Here is a 20,984-nt window from a genome sequence, read left to right as displayed (position 1 = left end):
ATTTGTTGCTTCCTGAGACATGGACAAACTGCAGAAACCACACACTTTTGTAGCAGTGAACAAGCTTCTGGTGTTATTCTTGCTGGATATTTGACAACTCTCCTTGACAGAATTGATAGAGTTCATACAAATTGCATGGTCTTCAGCTACTTGCCTGGCTTTTCATCTTTGTCAATACATTTTTAACAGCAGTGACATTTGGGTTATTCCATAAGCTCAATGTTAGCCTGATTAAATCAGAAATGTATAAGGATGCATTCCCACCAGCCCTGTTTAGTCCAGTTTAAGCAAATTCTAGTTTGTTTGCCTAGAAATTCAGGAGGTGTGAATGACCCATCGAACTCTGATGCAAACTCTGTTCCAACTAAAAACATGAGTCTCGATTAGGCACAAGTGAACTCTAGTGCGATTCAAATGCATATGTGAATGCAAATAGACCCGAGATAGCTCCGAAAGCATCAGGCTGAATGTAGTGAAGGGTTTTCTGGTTAAACACAACCAAAATAAACGCGTGAGTCTCACACTTGCGGCAGGAATGGTTCAAACCGCTAACATCTCACGGCACACCATTTTCGTTTACGTTTCATGAAGAGGCAAAATGTGTTATGAGTTGCTGCGGCACATTTAAGCAAATATCAAAACTTGCAAAGTCGCACTTTGACCCAGTGCGACTTCCAGGAAAGCCAGAATAAACTAAAACGCTGGCAACCAGTTCTTGTTTTAGAAAATCATTTTAGAAAAGGATGTAAGTGGTATAGCTATTCCTCTATGGAAACGGAATGGTTAAAACAAACCAGTGAAAAGTTCTCAAAGGTGACTTTGGATGAAAACATCTCGCCAGATCTGCACATGCAGCTAATTGTATGCTAATAGCATTCTCAAGTCCTCTTTTAGATCAAAGATATATATATAAAAAAATCTGTTTAAATATTTTTTTTTTATTTGGGTTTAAGACCTGATTGAGAACACAAAGATACCAATATGTTGTAAATCTTTGAGTAACACAGTAAGCAGTGGCAGATCTGATCATGCATGCCTCGTTCTGACAAGAATCTTAACAGAAGCTCCTGATTATGTGTCTGTACATTCATGATGTCATTTGCTGTAGTCCTGCCACACGATTAACTGATTAAAGTGTTACACAAATGAAATGCTCAGAATTTGAACAAGACTTGACTTCAAAGGAAAGTGCCACAAAGTGTTATCTGCATAATTATGAAGTATTCCAGGAAACAGCTGTTCCACGCTTTTTAGGGTATCGAGTACATTGATGCTTGTTCATGTTCGCTCGTGTTGCTAAAGTGATTAGAAAGAAACAAACACCATGGGAAAAGTCGATTATAAAAAAACGAGTGGGAAACATTAATAAAATCCATGCAAGCCAGAGTTAATGCAAAGTGTTTAATCATAAAAAGCTTCTCTTCCTCATGAGATCAGACAGAATACCAGTTTTGCTGCTAAGCTCATCTTCCACCAACATCACACGAGTGTAACACGCAGCACCATTCATAAATATTAGCACCTAAACTTAGAGCAGCAAATAACAAGCTTCAAACAAGTGGAACTGCAAGCAAAAAGCCTAATGAAGGTTGATGTGTAATCTATCACTAAGCATGTTAAGGGACTTTATGAAGACGATGATAAAAACATCTCCAAAACTTGCTCTTGCAAAGAATTTAATATTGTGGGTAAAAAGAAAGTCCCTAAAATCAGTGACCTGTGACCAAATCTTCACAGAAATGATTCCTAAACATCTAATCAGTAATTTCATTGCCCTACACAACTTTACCCGGTGAGTCAATAAGCTATAAACGTGGCACTATATAGTTCAATCTTTCTACATTTTGGTCTTTTACCTACCCTGTCTTTGCGAAGTTGGTCCAGTAGGTCATGACCACAGCACTGAGCATTATATCGTTCTTGGAGAAGTTACAGGGGAAAAGATCAGTGGCTCCCACCATGGGAATCCCGAACACGTACGGGATCTCGTCTCCATGAGCGGCGTCCGCCCAGTCCGGTCGTGCCTCCGTCTGACAGTGGTGGTGGAACGTGTAGAAGAAGACGGGCGACTGGAACTCCGCGTGGAGCTTGGCTGTGGCGACGGCCGGGGCCACCCACTGGTGGTCTGTGAACAAAGCCAGGAGGGTCTTCCTGCGCATGTCGCTGTTGTCCCTGTCGGCCCAGTCTGTGTACATGAACTTTATGGTTTCCCTTAGGATATCTTTACCTTGGAAAGAAAACAAAATTCAATGTAAGCAATCATTTAATGCCAGAGTGTCTGTAGCAACATGTTTCTCATTGTAAAATGGAGGCATTTTATTTATTTGATTAAATAATAATAAGGAAAAGTATCAAATATGCAGTAAATGTATTGATCTTAATTAGCGTGTTAAAGGGTAAGGATTGTGAACAAAAGACTGAGGGATTATGGTGAAGTTGTTCGAAAGTTGAAACAATAGGCAAGAGAAAACCTTTTCTTTTTAAAAAGTTGGTGGCAGTACAGCGCTGGATTGAAACAAACCACAAAGCATATAAAAAAATTGTATTTTGCTGTGACAGGAAAAGAGTCGAGACATTTGGGAACCATCCAGCCTATTAAAAATTAAACACGGTGGTGGATAGTTGATGATTTGAGCTTACTTTGCAAAAGATAACTCCTCTGTATTTCCTAACATTAAATGTCAAACCATTTGTTCAGTCGCAAAATTGGGCGATTCGATCCAGAAAGGCCATTTTTTGACAGAATCAGTCTTTAGGTCTTTAACAGCATCAGTCTTTTAACTTTGTCAAATGGGGTTAATAAATCCAGCTTCAAGTGTGTGTAACAACCCTCTAACGGTGCTTCTGTTGCTGATCTGCTCAGTTTTCTGAAATGTTTCCAAATATCACTTGCTGTTTAAAGCTGCTCTAAAAAAATTCTACCCAAAAATATTTTTTATTGGCACTGCGCCAGTTAAACGACTCATGTAGCTGAGAGTCAGAGTCTCTGTGAGAATCAAATCTAAATTTGTCATCCATCCATCGTTTTATTTCATTTTGTCTCGCAAGAGCTGCCATTTTACACACATAGCCCTCTCTTCAGGTTGACGTGTTAATATTGTGGCATGCACAAATTTTTTAAAAAAGGTGCACTGTGACAGTGTCAACAAGGAAACTGCCTTCTTAGGAAGAAAAATTGTAGAGATGAATTAAAACACTTGGATACTTAGTCAGCAGAATAAGCACCAGCCCTAGAACCTCTGGGTGGAGAAAGTTAACAAAAGGACAACGACCTCAAGGACTAAACCAAATCTCCTGCAGAGTATCTGAAAAAGAACGGCAACGCCAGCGATCAGGACACTACGATGGCGAACTATTTGGAGGTGAGCATAAGCAACTGAACTTAAGAACTGTTATTGGAGTCAACATTTGTCTGATTATGGGAGACCGATAAGATGCTGCGTCAGAAAATTCATTCATATTATTTCTGCTGCAATATGACAAGTTTTTCAAAGACCTTCTCTGCATTTTGATTCCAATATTTGCTATAATTGGAAACTACGAAGAAAACTGCGAAAGAGGAAAAAGATACAGATATCAGCGTGGGACTAGTTAGCCATGATAAGGTAAGAGAGATTGTGATCTGACCATCAGGGTATCCATACAGGTTGTCCACGAAGTTTGAAATCGTGTAGTCGAACGAAGCTGCAGAGATCCCATCTTCTCCTTCACTGTCATCCACAAACTTCAGGCCTTCTCCCTGGTTGACGCCCAGCAGGATGTCATAGTTGAGGAACTCGCCCTGAAGAACACACGTCAGGACAGGACAGTAAATCCAAACACACCGACTGTCAAAGGAACGTCAAGAATCTGCCACGGTTCTGTAGGATCTTTTCAGATGTTAGGAAGTCATCGTCAACCTGCTGCATGAGGATCTCCGGGTCGTCCGGCACCACGTCCCCGTCCACCACGGGCCCGAAAGCGATGTGGTAGCGGGCGGGCTGAATGTCTTGGTCCACCAGCTCCCGGAAACTCTTCCGCCGCAGACAGTCCACCAGCTCTGCCATGTCCAACAGGGTGCAGCCCACCTTCTTGGCCAGAATCTTGGTGTAGGTCAGAGGTCGGTAGTTGACCGACCAGCTGGAGATGGCTGAGCCGCTCTGAGCGATGGCCCTCTGGAACAGGCCTGCACAAAGCAAAACCACAGATTAATACACATGCAACATGTATGCTCTCCTGAGTAGCATTAACCCCCCCCTTCCCTTCCGTTTGTTTGGCAACTAAGGAGGCCTTTAAGGCCTTCCAGTGTGAGGGCTTTAAATAATGCACATCCTGGAGAAGGAATTGAAGACTATAATGTACAAAGCGGGCTGAGACGCGTAACATGCTGCTTTTAACAGCTGGAGAAGATCATTATGAACATTAGTGAGAAAAAAAAAAAAAGGAGTGTTTTCCATTACATACAGCGAGAGAGTCGGCAGCGGGAAAAACAGTGACGAACTCCGTACCCAGCTGTGGGCTGGTTGGATGAAGCGCGAAAGACTGAAAGGAAGCGAGAACTCCTCGCACTGTTGCACCGATGCACTGTTATGTAAAAAGACTTGCTGTCCCTCTGTTTTATCTGCAGATTCTGTCATTAATAATTAAGACCCCCCCACCCCCACCCTCATATTCTGCATGTGCCCCACCCCCGCTCCTCTCCCTGTGAAATCAATTAAGAAAGCCTCTCAGCTGCAGCTCCAACCCCGCTCCTTTATCTCGACTCTCCTCTGCAAACACGTAACATGTTGTACTTCTTAAAAAAAATAAAATAAAAAATAGAAGAGAAAAACCCTTTGCCGCACTCTGCGCTGTTACAGCTGACGTTCAAACGAGCAAATTTATGCGGTATTCCTTTCATTTGTTTGTGCAAAGCAAGAACCGTAAAAAACTAGCGCTGCTGCTTTCCGAAACTGCGCGGGTTTAAGGTAAACTATCACTGACATTTTGACATGAAAAAACAAACTTGAGCTCGCAAAAAGTGTGTCTATGCGAGCGCTCACAGAAGCTTTTCAAGCAACAGCTTTCATCTTTAGTGAATTTGATCAGGATTTTATGTGACAGACGAAGAAAGTAATCCATACCTGGAAAGTAAAAGCAAATATAACTGTCAGTTTGACAAAACTAAAAATCTTTTTTTAAAAGAAATGCTACATTCATTGATATTCAGCCCTCTTTTACTCTGATTCCACTCAATAAAATTAGGGGAAAAAAACCTCATTGCTTTTGACCAATGTTTTTAAGAGGCACAGTGATGTAAAGTTACAGACCACAGATCTGAAGTTTTAAATTTTATGTGGCAGCAAAGAACACTGTACATCATCCTGAACACGCCATCCTTACTGTAAGACCAGATGGTGGCAGCATCATGCTAGTTGATGGGAAGATATATGGAGTTAAATACTCTATATATTCAAGTCTTTAGCAAGCAGCTAAAGACTTGAGATTGCAGTGAATGTTTGCTATCCCAAAGAACCAGAGCTACAATCGAATGGTTTAGATCAAATCAGGGGTGAAAACATCTTTTAACTACATGTGATAGCCAATGTAACATAAAAAAAGAAAAAGTTTTAGTTTAGGATTATTGTGAGCATTTCTTCCCTCTTGACCGCACAGAGGACTCGCTTCTTTTTGCAGATACATTTTATTAATCTGTCCTGGGTCACTGAGTCAGTGTGAAGGTTAACAGTAAAGTAATAATCTAAAAGTCTAGAGTCCCATTCTCTCTCTCTCTGTCTCTCTCTCTCTCTCTCTCTCTCTCACCTCTCAGCTCCAGCAAACACTGTCACATGAGAGGATTAGTGGACAAACATCTGGTGGGTGTTTTAGAGACGAGAGGCTGTCAGTTTCATTCCATAAATTTCATTTATCCACTTCAAGAGTATAAATTTACTCAACAAAACCCAGTTTTATAGTTCATTTTATTCCCAGTTTACAGACAAGTAACAGCATAGCGAGAAATGATGACTTTAGTTTGCGATTGCCGGCTCACGTGGCAGACTTTTCTGAATAACACAACTCAAAGTGGACAGAGTGCTAGCAGGGATGTTTTTCTTGTGTCATCCCTAATTTCTTTACATTTTGCTTCAAATTCCTTGTAATTTTTTTTAACATTTTTTATTTTTTTTTGTAAAGTTTGTATTTTTGAATGGACTTATTCCTCAACTTGGAACCAGAAAGTGCAAAAATGACGGGTTACTATTTTCACTTTTCAACTTTTGGTCAAAAAAAAAAAAAGCTTTAGACAGTCTGAGCTACAACTTTCTATAGCAAAAATACATAAAATATATTGTGGAGGAGAAGTAGTTACCAGTAACCAAACTGAACGTCCTTCATCCTAAGTGATACGAGGATTCTGTGTTGAAGATGGGATGAAACCCACTGGATACTCCGACTTCTCATCCGACAATAAAAGTTTAGATGTTACGTGTTTTATGCGCTACCAAGGAGATTGAACGTAATTTGTTGGACAGACATTGCTGAGCAAGTAATTTCCTGCAGCTGTTACAGACACTTCTCCCCTCTTTGGGTATCTGATTACCTAATAACTCAAAGGAGGATCGTGCTTCATCAGTTTATGAAATGAGAAACTTTATTTCAGTCCATCATATACTGTATATCTACTAGACTTCTGCTTTATTGGCCAATAAAGTGTACTCATTTAAAGAATTTGACTCGAGTCCTGCACTCTCAATGTGCAGAGTAATAAACAGCTTTGCAAAAAAAAAATAATAATAAAAAAGAAAAAATTAAGACCACTGCAAAAATTTCTTAAAAATTGTATTTTTATGGTAACCATTGCACCCCAGAGTCTGTTGAAATCCAATACAAACACACATCATTCCCCTTATTAAGCCCAACAGCAATCAGTCTTATTCAACCAAATGCACTGAAAGCTATTTTATCTCCAAAAGCATTGCTTTTTTTAATTATTTAGATCACATGCCTCAAACTCAAGGCCCGGGGGCCAAATCTGGCCCGCTGTAGCATTTTATGTGGCTCTCTAGACCATCAATAATTCCCTCCTGTTTTTCACAAATCTGCAAAATTCACACAAAATCAAAATTTCCCCATATTTTTTGTGGTTTCATAGATTTGTTTGGTTTTTTTTCTTCAAATTTGGCCAAAAACATTGGATTGAAGTGACTGCTCCCTTAGTCTTATTTGATGTCAAGTTATAGTCTGTGCCCAATACAGCTATTAATAAAAAGTGGATGGATTTTTGGATTGTTTTTCAATCAGTTTGAAAAAATGCTGAATCATTTCCTTTTAAGAAGCATTTATTAAATGCTGAAACAGCTATTTATTAATAATTTTAGCAATTGAAAGTATTTTGTCAGTACATTCTGGCACAACCGGCCCTTTAAGAACATTTGGATTTTTGATACGGTACCAAAATAAAAATGAGTTTGACGCCCCCTGATTTAGATCGTTAGTGACACTTTGCAAATATGTGATTCCATTAAAAATATTTGAGTTGTTTGGATTTGGGAGAAACGTTGTACTTTATAGAAATACCCACAAAATGTTCATCCTCCTCAAACTCATAACTTTAAATGTAAAATCAAGGAGTTTCAGATGAAATGTGAAATGACTTCTTACCTTGAAAATGATCATAGGAAAGCCTGTCTACTTTGAAGCAACAACAAAAAAATAATTTAACCGAATGCGACTTGGACCAACTGATTCTTTTGAGTAAACTCATAAAAGTTTCAGATTTCGGCTTCAAAAACCTCATGTGTCTGTTTGTTATAGAAGAGATAAAAGCAGAACTCCTGAGTGTAAACGCCTCATCACGAAGCACTCGGGAGCAACAGAGATGGCTTAAGGGCGTTTTGGTCCACAGTCGAACTTAGTCACGTTGAGCCGACATGGATATCGCTTTATTCAGCTGTATTATGTTCTCAGATAAATATTTATCAGGCAGCATATATGACAACGACTCCCAGTGAATCTTCAGGCTGCGCAGGATCTGCTTGGAGATTAAAGGGAAGCACGGCGTCTGAGTCACGTCGCGGGTTACTGTGTAGCTATGGTAGCCGTGTGCGTGCTTGTTTGCGCGTGTGAGCTTGTGACTTCCTCGCTAAGAGAGCAGAGCTCTAGCTTTTTCCTCCACGGAATAAAACACATCCTTCTGAATGCCGCCCACTAACAAACGGGTGAGATTAAACTGCAGATCCGTCTGTTTAATCTGAAGAGGGGAGAGCCTTAGTTGTTCAGCAAAACTTGAAAAGAATTTTTAGATATCTTAGATGATTATAAGAAAAAAACAAACAAAAAAAAAAACAACTAAAGTTTATACCTGTTGATCTTTTTCATGTGCAGATTTCAATGACTGGACCAATACAGGATGATGCATAATTTCAACTTTGTTGAGCAAATAAAAAAAAAAACCCTGAAATGAGTGAGGTTTGAATTTACAGGACAAATTGCTGCCTCCTGAGTCACTGCCTTTCTCACAAGGCTTTGTTTAATCTCTAGAATATTTAAAGAGCGTCTGCAGACCAAAGAAGACATGGTCATCTATCTACGGTAACTAGCTGGGACAGTGGAGGAGGAAGCAGCGAAGAGGCCCAGGGTAACTTTGGAGAGCTGCAGAAATCAGGCGGGAAAGCCTTTTGCAAGGACAACTTTCAATCACACACTCCACAAAGCTAGCTTTTATGGAAGAGTACGAGTGAGAGAATGTTCTATTTGCAGTTTATCACGGGCCGTCAAAAGGACACGGCGAACATGTGCTAAAAGGTGACCTTCTCGGATGTGACCAAAGAGAACTGCACATGGCAGAAAACTAGCTACACATCACCCTGCGTTTTATTTTATTTTTATTGCATTATTCAGCTTCCCTGTTTTCTCTCTATGCACTTCCTCTCTTTAACTTCTTGTTCTTGTTCGGCGTCCTTGAGTGTCTACAAAGGCGCCTAAAAATAAAATGAGTCATTATTAACACATGAAAGCGGTCCGGTCTACGTCTAGGCCTAAATTAATTTGAGAGTCTGTGGCGAGATTTGAACACTGACCACGCATCTGCGCAATCTGACTGATCTTTGGGCTACTTCTCGAAAAGATGAGCTGACGAAACGTTCAGTTTGTGAACGTGCAAAGCTGGGAGAGACATACACCCAAAAATACCTCCAGCTGTCACTGCAGCAACAACAAAAAAAAAGGTTTGACACAGGAGTGCTGGGGCTGAAAATAAAATACTATCCAGGCAAAATCACATCCGTTTTATTCCATTGACAAAAATGTTGATCGGTTGTTTGCCGGGCATTAAATAAAACAATTACAACACCCAAAAACGAAACCCTCTTCCAAAACGCTAACGTCCTTTGACAAGCAGCATGGCCGTGATGCTAAAAGAAATTTACCCTCAGAATGATGGGACAGGATGAGAAGGTTTACACAGGCAGCACCGGCTCCGGAGCCAAAGATCGTGATTCTTTCTGGGTCTCCTCCAAAGTGCTCAATGTTTTCATTGAGCCAGCGCAGAGCTTGGATCTGGTCCAACAAACCATAGTTCCCCTTAGCAGATTGGTCGCCCGTGCTCAGAAATCCTGCAGGGTAAACAAGAAGAAACAGAGACAGAAGACGCAGGTTATGTGTGAATGGAGGAGCGTGTTGGAGATTCAGTCACACAAGTCAGACAATTTTTTAAAATTATTCATTTATCTTCTGAATGATCCCATACAAGCAGGAAGCTGCGCCTGTCATTTTCACGGACAACACCACCCCTGCCTCTCTGAAGAGACTTCACATGAAAAACCTTGCAAAATTACCAAATTTCTCTGAAAACATGACACAGTTTGAAATAAAAAAAAGATTTTATATATATATATATATATATATATATATATATATAAAATAAAAATATAAAAATTCCCTTCTCACCCACCGCGGGTGGTGATTCTTCTTCCTCTTAGCTCGGGTCCTCTACCAGAGGCCTGGGAGCTTGAGGGTTCTGCGCAGTATCTTGGCTGTGCCTAGGACTGCACATTTCTGGACTGAGATGTCTGATGTTGCTCCTGGGATCTGTTGTAGCCACTGTTCCAGTTTGGGGGTGACTGCCCCGAGGGTCCCGATGACCACAGGCACCACTGTGGTCTTCACCTTCCAGGCCCTCTCCAGTTCCTCCCTTAGGCCCTGGTATTTCTCATGCTCCTTTTTCCTGATGTTGCAGTCACTTGGTATTGCCACATCCACCACAACGGCTTTCCTCTGTTGTTTATCCACCACGACTATGTCTGGTTGGTTCGCCCTCACCATTTTGTCTGTCTGGATCTGGAAGTCCCACAGGATCTTATATATATATTATCCTCCCACAGGATATATATATATATATATATATATATATATATATATATATATATATATATATATATATATATATATATATATGTATTAGCAGTGAGGGGAGGAGAGAAACAGAAGGCGTGTTTCACCTTCTTCCTGGACACACATTTACGCAGCAGGTGCACACCCACAACAAGAGAAAAATAAACCGAACATAATGCGAGCCGCGCACACAAACAGAATGCCTTGTTCTTTCCCCGAGTACATTACTGTACTCCGCATGGGTTCAAAGTTATTTTGCCCATGCAGTGACAAATGTGCCGGTTTTTTTTCTCCAAAGCCTATTACTATTCGCTGACAGTAACGCATGGAAAATGATTTTGCTAAACTGGATGGGAATTCTCCTCAGAGCGGCAGCGGCAATAATGAGAAAATACCAAGTTTGATTTGGCCACTTCCTGTCCTGGCAGTCGCTGATGAGCTGTATTAATTGTGCCACTTCCTGTGAGGGTTTTCGGTCTCTCAGCATTGACCATGACTGATGCCAGGGGCAAGCGAAGTGACACAAGATTTTAGCTTTGATTTGGATCTAATATCTCATCACAAATAGCACGGCGAGTCCTGATCTTCATTATGTGCGGCAAGAGTAATCTGGTCATAATTTAAGGGGTGATATGAATTTATGTCAATTCAGTCAGTGGCCTTGGGTGAATGGCTAATGATGTCCCAACGGTTTCCTGCCAACAGCTTACTGTGATAGCTCTCATTACTCATCGCTTATACTACAATGTTAACAGAATTATCAATCGAAATACATATAAGTCTTATTTTTTTATGTTGTCGTTTGCATCCATTAGTTATTGTTAAAACATGGAGGACATAACAAATATAATTTATCAGCGTTCCTTATTCATCAAACCGTGATCAACTGTGAGTCAAGAAATCACTCTAATACGGCCAAACAACACAAATTGGGCCAAAACTTAAAAAAACAAAAACCAAAAAAAACCAAAGTAACATGATCAAAAGAAATTCAAAAACAGGTGAGGAAATTGACAGCAAACAGGCTGTCCTAAACGTGGTATAAAATTTTCTGTGAAGGATCTTTTTCATAGGTGTCCATCCTTCTATGTCTGACAAAAAGACTAACAGAATTTTAGAGAAAACAGGCAGATCAGCATCAGAACTTGGATTTTTTTTTTCTCTTACCACAGGTTCAAATTCATCACATGCTCTACAACAGAATACCCATCAGTCATCGGTTTTTGATGATCACCCCTAAAAAAAGAAGCGGGTTATATGCAGCAGGAAAATGATCCAAAGCATGACAGCAACCCCACCTCTCAAATGGCCCCAAAAAGTGTTTTGGACAGGTCTAGTCAAAGCCCAGACTTAAATCTGATTGAGATGCTCTGGCAATACCTTACGCAGGCCCTTTGGACAACTTTTTCCACTTGATTAGAGAAATCATCAAAAACAATTACCTGTTATGAATCAGCATGAAATAATAAAGTCCAGTTATGCACCATTAGCATTTTTACTAACAGAATTAAACTGTGTGTCAGATGTTTGTCCCTGTTGAAAGCAGCTACATAACATTTAGAGTGTTTAAAACCTTAAAAATGCTGCGATCCATGGAGCACAATGACTTATTTGCAGATGAATTTCATCGTCTTGGAAGATTCATTTAATTAAAAAATATAATAAATGAAAATCTCATTTACATTTATTGGCAAACTCCAATTATGTGAACAGATGTTATTCTCACTGCCTGCCTGAGCTCATTTTTGAGGGTCTCAGCATTTAACCTAAGCCCACTGATGGATTCATGGACTCAGGGGTCAATTTATGCTCCTTTTTATGAATCATATAATTGTCCAAAAAACTGTTTCTGTATATTTAAGGCAGTTTAATGAAAGCACATTGATTATCAGACTCTACGCTTGACACTGTAGGAAGAAGGCTGATATCATCGCTTCCATTTTTAAAAGAGATGCAAACATAATTGATTTATAAGCCAACAGCAGACTCTGGTGCCATGAGCGTAATGCCAAAAATACAGAGTTGCTTAACATGTGTAAAGAAAAAAAGCTAAAAACAGGACCCATGAGTCAGAGCTGTATAAATATAACTCTAAGAGCATGCACATGTGTGGGAGTGTGCAAAACTGACAACAATACAGTGTTTCTTTGACACTGACCAGCTGGTTTTTGGCTTGATCTCTGCCTCATCCTAGGGGTGTGAGTTTTTTACTTGTTCCATTTTATGACTTAAATCAAATCAGAAATATTTGTCGCTGGCAAAAATACACCCAAAATTTCCTTTGTGACTAATAGTCTAACCTTTGGCGCTTTTGTGCTGCTGGCCGCCTAGTTAGACAAGCAACTCATCAGTCTTACAAACTGTGGTTTGTTTGTTAGGTAGTAATCAATCTAGGGGACATTACTGCTGAGGCCTCCATTTATGTCCTCTGGATTTCTGACAAAGAAAATGAGGCTGACTTGTGTTAAATCAGAGAATATGATGCTTCCTTTGTCCAGAGGATGGCTGGTTTTTGAAAAATATGTATGATGGCGTCTTCAACCCTAACTCGATAGGAATAAGAGAAATGTTCATGTCTAATTACGCAAACACAAGTCTTATTCACAATGTGGAACGTCAGGCAACAAGTGGATGATGACGGAGATGACGGGTGAGTTTTCCAGTTGGTTTAATGGAACACCATTTTTAGTATATGCAAACTTCTGACTTCAAAGGAAGCTTTTTAAAATATATATCTCACTAATCTAGCATTTAGCAAAGAGAATAGAATAAACAACTCGTTTCTAAGATGCATGTACACTTCTGTCTGCGCTCTGAATGTTTTATTAAATGTAACGTCGGTTACGACTCGGTGTAAAACCTTAAATAAAACATAAAAGAAAAAGAAAAATGACATGCCTCTTTCCTAGTGCAGTTTTCTTGTTTGGGAATTAGGGATGACACAGATAGCTCAAGTGACTGAATTAAACAGTATGTTCTAAAGGGCAGTTGAAAAAAAAAAAAGTAGGACAGCAGCAAAGTACAGTACACAGGCACAGATGGTTCAATCAGCATGCTTGAATGACAAAGGAAGAACAGTAGGAAATGGGTTTTATTATTAATGATTATTGTAAGTGATGATAATGTTTAGTCCTCTTTTTATCCCCCCCCCCCCTCCCCACTTCAGTTTCGCATTTTAACCCTGAACAAGTTTGATTAATCTGGTCACACCATAATCAAATAAATCCTTTTTTTTTCTTTCGAAGTCCTTTACGTTTTCATTTTCAAGAAAGTGACCGTTCTTTTAATATCTTGCAAATTTGCTAAGTAGAAAATCTGCAGTGATTCAGCAATGTCCTCAACCAAAATGATAATGAGACAGCGATCAGGAAAAAAACCCAAAAAACAAACAAAGCATGATTAAATTGGGATGAGGAGATAATATGACTACCTAATTCATGAAAAACCACAGCTGCTTCCAGCTTCCACGAAGCCCTGCGTAGTGTTGAATAGGCTGTTAAAAAGAGAAATCTCTCGCTACTTCCGATCATATCACTGTTGCTGCTGGAACATAAGGAGCAATCCGCGCAATTAAGATATTGTTTACGCTCTCCCACTTTACAGAGTCGTTGTCAGATCTCAGCGATTGTCTGGCTCGAATCTGACCTGGTCGTGCATCAGCGCCGACCCATGCTACTTATCAAAACCACGAGCATACGAGCCTCTGCTGCCCAGTCGAGTGCTGAGCAGCATGCCACAGTTGCCTGGCAACTGTCCAGGGCTTCTGGCAAAATTATATGGACAGACACTCACAAAAGCACTTGCATACACATATCCGAGCGCTTCCTCGATCAAGCACACAGCAGCTGCATGAACTCAGAGGGTAATGTCAGAGCTAGCTACCGAGTCTGGAGGCTAGCTTGTTAGCTGTTGCTAACACCGCTTGCTTCGTTTTACGTGTTTGGTTTGTCTTCAATGGACACACCCACACACAACGTCCCCTCGCCACCACCGTTTTCTTCCCTTTTTCTCTTACAATAAGTTTTCTTTCTGAACCCACCCCACTCCCTTCTGCTGAGCTGGTCTTCCTCCTGACTTTAGCGCTGAGAGCAGCAGTTTGTGAGGCTGAGCTCATGCATATTCAAGTCTTGCTTTAGGTAAGAGCAAAGGAACCGTATGAAAAGAGTCATCAGCCTTTAAGTAAAGACACAGGTTGAGGAAAAAGTGATGAATCTCTGAGGGAACACAGGAGTAGTGCCCAAGTCAAGGAGGGAATTTTAAACCTGGGATGTTTACCAAAATGATGTGGTAATTCTGAGCCAAAAGAGTTTTATGACATTAGCGCACTTGTAGCAAAAGTAACTTTCCAAGTAGTGTAAGACGTAATCTTTATAATAATTACACACATAATGTTTAGAAGATGCTTATTTTGAGTTTGGTAAACTAAGCAAAATTACAAGAAAATTTAAATTGGAAATACTTTTGATTCTAGTCACAGATGATTATCCGTTTTTACTGGGATTCATTTGTGGATAGTGCTGAGAAACGAGATATGTTTTATCTGTTGCTTGTTGTTATCTCTTCTCCCCCAGATGCATTAAAACTAGCATAAATAAACTAATATTTCCAAAAGTAGGAAAAAAAACAAAACAAAACAGAAAAACTGATCAGTTTTATTTTTTCTCAGACAATTAACCTAAACAGGAGAGCAATGTTAGCAGGTCAATTCTTTGCCAGGCTACTTTTGATTTGGAAATGTCTTTGGCAGACATTTGTTAAGGTATGGATCTTCTTATTTCGCAGGGAAAAGCAACAGAGATTGCTAATTTAGGTTAGCAATGCTAACCTATCATGCTAAATGCTAATATAAAAACTGCAGAGCTGTGTAACATGGACTGTTCACTTTCAAATCATGGCATAATGTCACCTTTGCTCCAATAATCAATGAGTGATCAAGTAGTCCTGGAGGTTTCTGTACTGTTACAGTATGTATTCTGAATGTAACCAGTAGAGAGTGAAATGTATATTTTGTGATGTATAGTAACTGGGCTAATATAGTGTTTAAAACCTCATATTGGAGAATGAACGAATTGGTCCATCTCCGTGTTATAAAAATGCAGCTCTACTTGACTCCTAACAATATTTGAAATGACACATTGGATGGTCCACAATAATCAGATTTATTCACTAAATCCTCAGCGTAGAGCAGTGGAGTGAGAGGATTAAATCTGTTGAGGAATAAAACAAAAAGACGAAACGAGAAATTAAATGGGAAAATTAATTAAAAAAATTACAGTGACGAGCACTGTACAATAATATGTTAATTTTGTTTTTCTTCTGTCTTCAATATATATTTATCTGAAATAAACATGCTTATTCTTTTACGATTCCTACGTTGCTGCACATTTTGTAGTTGCGATGATTCCAAGATCTATTTCCACTGCCACATTTCCCACTGACTTCTATCTTCTTTCAAAAACGAATAATCTTTTTTATATTTCCCGCATTTATTTTGATGATTTTTGACATATTTATTCTCTTTGGCGGCACTATTGCTTCGTTCATTTATTCCTCTTCATATTCATACATTTATCCGCCCCCCCCCCTCTCTCTCTGTGTGTGACAGATTTATTCTCCTTCGTGGCGGCGCCGTGATTCTGGAGTCTTAATCGTGAGCCTCGGAGATGCGGAACTGTCAGTCAGCCGCTCTCAGAGACATCTGCAGAGTAATCTGAACGGAGCACCTGCCTTTTGGTCACTGAAAACTGTCTGCGCAGGACAGTGTGGAGGCAGCGGAGGGGAGGGGCTGGTGTGGAGTCCAGGGAAATGATAAAAAAAAAAAAAATAAATAAATACACGGACATAAAACAGGTATTAAAGGGAATATTGCCCAGAGCTATTATCAGATACTGACTGACAGAGGTGAAAGGAACATGATGAAGGACACGTTATATAATTTCCCCGTGACATCATAGGTGTGATCAGAGGCTTCAAAATTATTATTATTATTATTTTTTTTTGATGCAGGGAAAAAGGTTGATTAAAATGTACACATGAAGGTGAAACACAAGCTCGGGTGAGGATTTTGTAAAAAGTCAAAGAAGAAGAAACATATATGACTCCGGAACACATGCAAATAACAATTGAGGGAGTAGTCATGATATCTACATGTAGCATTGTTGGCGTGTTAGAGAGGAAATAGGAAATCTACCACTGTAATGAAGCTGAAGGTTCAGTCAGAAGATCAGCTGACAGGTTTATTTCAATTCTGCACAACAAACTGTGACCAGGCATGCTGAGAAATAAGATTACTTTTACCACATATCTCTACACCATATGTGTAGACAATTGGGAACATGACTAAATGGAGTGAGAGAAATGTTTTGGCCCATACATATTTATTGTGGAGAATAGCTGTGTAAATGGCGCAGAAACCCTGTTCAGTAGTCAATGACTTTGACCTTATACTCCCTTAGATTGAGCTCCTGCTTTTTGAGATTTTTTTTAACCTACTTTTTGATTTCAGACAGGTTCTATTTAAGTGATTTCTTAACTCAACATGTCTTCCTGTAATCAGGCCTCGCTCGGTCTGTCTGGTACAATAAAATTCAATTTTTTATTTTATTTTTTTTGTCAAACTTTCGGATGTTTTCACATACAGTAACTATATCTGTTCTTTCACAAGCTCTAGTTCAATAAAGATTGGTGGCATTCTAGAAACATAAAAAAAAAAAAAAAGCAGATCCACGGTTTGTAATCAGCTTTAAAAACCTTGGATCTAGCTTTAATAATACACTATTTAGTTAACTTTGAAGGTAAAGATGTTCTTATGGTTGATGCCTGGCACACATTTCTAATGTTATGCTCCATACTTGCTTTAAATACTGAATATATTCATGAGAACCATTTTTTTTTCTGAAAAGCTAACCACAATAAATGATTCTAACATTCTTAATCTCAACATCATTCTCAAGTGCTCCATGTCTTCATGTAAAGACCTGCCTTTGTTGTGAATCCCACTAGGTTTGATTTTCTCTCCCTCTTCTTCTCTCTCTCTAATTTAACCCACATATTTCTCTCTTCACAGCTCTTTTTCTCCCCTAAGGGACATGTGCTGCACATTTTCAAAGCTTTGAATCATAATATAATAATATGCTTAACTGTGGCTGATGTCTGTGGGTAAGGAGAAAGATATAACTTCCTGCCATGCTGATGCACTATTAAACCGTTTGCCTTCACTGGCTCATTGAATACCATTAAATTCCTTCTCCTGGTGGCACATTTCACCCTTCAACCCACAACGATGGGTCTTTTTTAGGTTTTTTTAAATTTTTTTTTTACTCTTAACACCCACTTTCTCTCTTGCGATATTTGGGCGCGTGGAGACATGTTGACAAATTATTCCATGCAGAGTCGATGGATTTACACATTGTTTCACACTTTATCCACTTTATATATTCGTTTATTTTTCTCCTATCGTTACGCACATATCTGTAGCAAATGTAGCATGTTATAGAACCGAAGAAAATAAACCACTGAGATCCTGTTAGCTGGCTAGTATTTAGCTTCATTTCTAAGACCGGAAGCAGATCTCAAACTGTTCCTGTGAATTTAGGCGTCAGAGCAGCTAAATGATATTTCATGGGCGATATAGGGTAACATTACAGTCTCTGATTCACTGATAACTAATGCAATCAACTTTTCAGCCTTATCAAAACTCCTACTGCAGCAAGCTGCTTTGATAATTGTCAGTTTTAGACTGAGAATCAGGTAAAAACCAGCTTACTTTATTGAGTCAAACAAATAATTTAAAAACTTTATGACAAAATTGCACACAATAACTCTCCTATGGCTTATGAATCACGTCTATTCACAGATTTTCATTCACAAACAGATTTTGGTGCATTCGGTTCGGCTTTTAATTCATTAATTCAACCTAAGTGAATAAATTATTTAAAACAATAACTGTTTTAAATAAAAGTGACCTGTACTGATCTTGTTGCTGAGAAAAGACTATTTTTTTTCCAGATTTTGTTTTTAGTTGAACTCAGAAAAATTTGTAAACTGGATGCTTTTTTTGCACAAAATCCTTTTTATATTTTAGAACTACAGCAAATATATATATATATATATATATATATATATATATATATATATATAGTGATTTTGAATTTTAAAATAAACATTCTTTTGGCTACTTTTAACTTGGCTGATTTTTTATGTTGTTTTTTGATCCACAAGACACAACGTTTGGGCACCACTGGGTAGAGAGCAATAAAATATATGAATATTTGTTCTAACTTTAATAATCAAAATGTGATATTATTCCAGCCACTTTTTATTAAATATTTTTGAACTATTACATCACATTATTCCTGCAAAACTGCAAAAACAACCTCGTGTACGGTGGTCGACAGGTGCAAATGCGCAGCAGAAGAGAAAACATGCAAACAAAAAAAGACACGCGCACAAATTAAATGCGGCAAACAAAAAGCAAAATAAAATGCAGCAAACAAAAAAGAAGACACCCCCGAATGAAATGCAACAAACAAAAAAGAAAACACCCCCGAATGAAATGCAGCAAACAAAAAGTGTTGAAAACGGAAGTGCTCCAGACCACTAGGGGGAGTCAAAGAAAATAGTATTCATTTCTATGGGACCAGATGCAAGATTCAGAGAAAGAAATTTGAAAGAAAGTAAAGGTACGTATTACTATATTTCTTTTCAGATATGCCAAAGAAGACATAATATAATATGTCTTCTTTTATAATATTTATAATATTTTTATAATAATATAATTTGTCTTCTTTTATAATATTTATAATAATATTTATAATAATATTATAAAAGATGGCATCATTTCACAGACTATGGCTCGTCAGAAACAGGACACAGGAAGCGCGAGGGATTTTAGCCAAATCTATTCTTGGAGCCAGAGTGGGCAACCATTAAACTTTATAGACTGATGGCTAAAAGTGCCCATGGATACAATAAAGATATCATTAAAGGGAATGGATATAAAGCCAGGTCAATCAAATGAAGGTCTGTATCATTGCATCAGTTTTTAAATTTGCAAAGACGTGGTTTCTATTAAAAATGAAAAATACAGTTTTTATAATTGTTTAAATCCAACTTCATTCACTGGTTTATATTTCTAAACTCATTAGGCAAACAGGCTGGAACAGGGGAGGGTCCAAACTCAGAATTTTGTGCAGTAGGTGTCCGTAATACAAGAATGATGCAACACAAAGCAAAGAATCCTGGTGAGTTAGATGGAGCAAACAATGTGAAATTGCAGATTTTTTTTTTAATGTTGTTTTTTATTTTTATATTAAAAAAATGCAACATTTCACTTTTCTAAAATAAAAGGAAACATACATAACCGACATGTAGATTTTTAAGAGTTTTACAAAAACATTAAATCACTACTGAGACGTCTACTTACATTCGTTTTTGATTATTGAATGTGTTTATTTTAATGAATTACAATGGTGAAAAATAAGAGGATAAAAAAGATGAAATTTCAGAAAAAAAGGAATTTGGAAAATATAAAAATCAAACCAATGAAGCTAATTACCAATCTCCCTGAAAGTGAACAGTGACAATTTTCACAAGAAGTAAATCATGTACAGTATCGCTGTCTCTGTTTGGACTCTTTTCTTCATTTTGCAGCGTTTTATGTATTTTGTCAATTCCTGTGTTCAAAGAAATATGGATTTTGTTGGTTAAAGCACTGACGTTGAGCAACTTTAAGTTAGAACTCAATGAAAAGTTTTGATACTCAAAAGAAAAAAAACAGTTTTAGATGTAATACTATAATTGTTTTTAAAACAATTATAAACAAATCCCTTCTAAGGGATTTTTTTTTTTTTTTATCAAATTGTCCCGGACTTTCGGGCATGTCTGGAAATCTGGACTTTTGAACAGAAAGTTTAAGAACTCTGTAACCGAGACTAATTAACAGCGCCCGTTTTATAAATATAAACACCTGCCAGACTATTAAAAAGTTGTTGTTTTTTTCCGGTGGGTTTGTTAGGGTTAGGGGTTTTATACGTAAAGTAAATTTCCTGAAAAGTATTCAGTTGTCAGAACAATAACCAAATAACCATGGCTTTAATCATTACGCAAGCCCCGCAAGTTTTAGTTGTTTACCATTGTGAAAATTAGCTTCAAATAGAGAACTTGTCTACTTTCAAGTATTAAGCTGAATTTTGGAAAAAAAAAAAAAAAAAAAAAAAAAAAAAAAAAAGTAAAGCGAAATGTTTTCAGAAGATGCGTTTCATCTCTCTTCCCGAGGTTAAAAATGTTCCCGGAGCCAAACGATGGTGGTGGGCCTTTCCCCAGAGTTCATTAATTAGTTAATTAGTTAATTAGTCTGAGCAGATGGCTATGCTGCACAAATCAGGGTTCTCCGTGAGCCTGGAGTGGGAGGAAGGTAGGAGAAGGTGAGGCGAGAAGCGCTTCTTAAACCACAACAGTCTCCAAAAGCTCCGGGGCATCGGCTGTGTGCAGCAGACATTTTCTTCGCATTCCACCCATTTTATCACTTTACCGCTCAGTGTATCATAAATTGATGAGAAAATCCTTTAGCGGTGATCATTTGTTAAGCACATATGTGTGAGGGGTCGCGGGTGACAGCACAAAGCACTAAACCC

General features: G+C 38.4%; 1 protein-coding gene across 3 annotated transcripts in view; it reads right to left on the bottom strand.

Moving 5' to 3' along the window:
• nlgn2b (neuroligin 2b) overlaps positions 1-20,984 on the bottom strand; it is an 81,604-nt gene that overhangs the window by 4,654 nt on the left and 55,966 nt on the right. For 2 of the 3 annotated variants that reach the window (XM_044139630.1, XM_044139631.1), the window contains exons 5-8: positions 9,387-9,572; positions 3,900-4,165; positions 3,628-3,781; positions 1,861-2,227 (exon numbers count right to left, since the gene is read on the bottom strand). In XM_044139630.1, coding sequence (XP_043995565.1) covers positions 1,861-2,227; positions 3,628-3,781; positions 3,900-4,165; positions 9,387-9,572 — 973 coding nt within the window. The remainder of the gene's footprint in view (positions 1-1,860; positions 2,228-3,627; positions 3,782-3,899; positions 4,166-9,386; positions 9,573-20,984) is intronic. The other variant, XM_044139632.1, reaches the window with a different exon arrangement.

The sequence above is a fragment of the Gambusia affinis genome, linkage group LG15 (genome assembly GCF_019740435.1).
Source record: "Gambusia affinis linkage group LG15, SWU_Gaff_1.0, whole genome shotgun sequence".
Classification (NCBI taxonomy): domain Eukaryota; kingdom Metazoa; phylum Chordata; class Actinopteri; order Cyprinodontiformes; family Poeciliidae; genus Gambusia; species Gambusia affinis.
The sequence above is the reverse complement of the archived record's forward strand: the minus strand, read 5'-3'. Positions and strand labels throughout refer to the sequence as shown.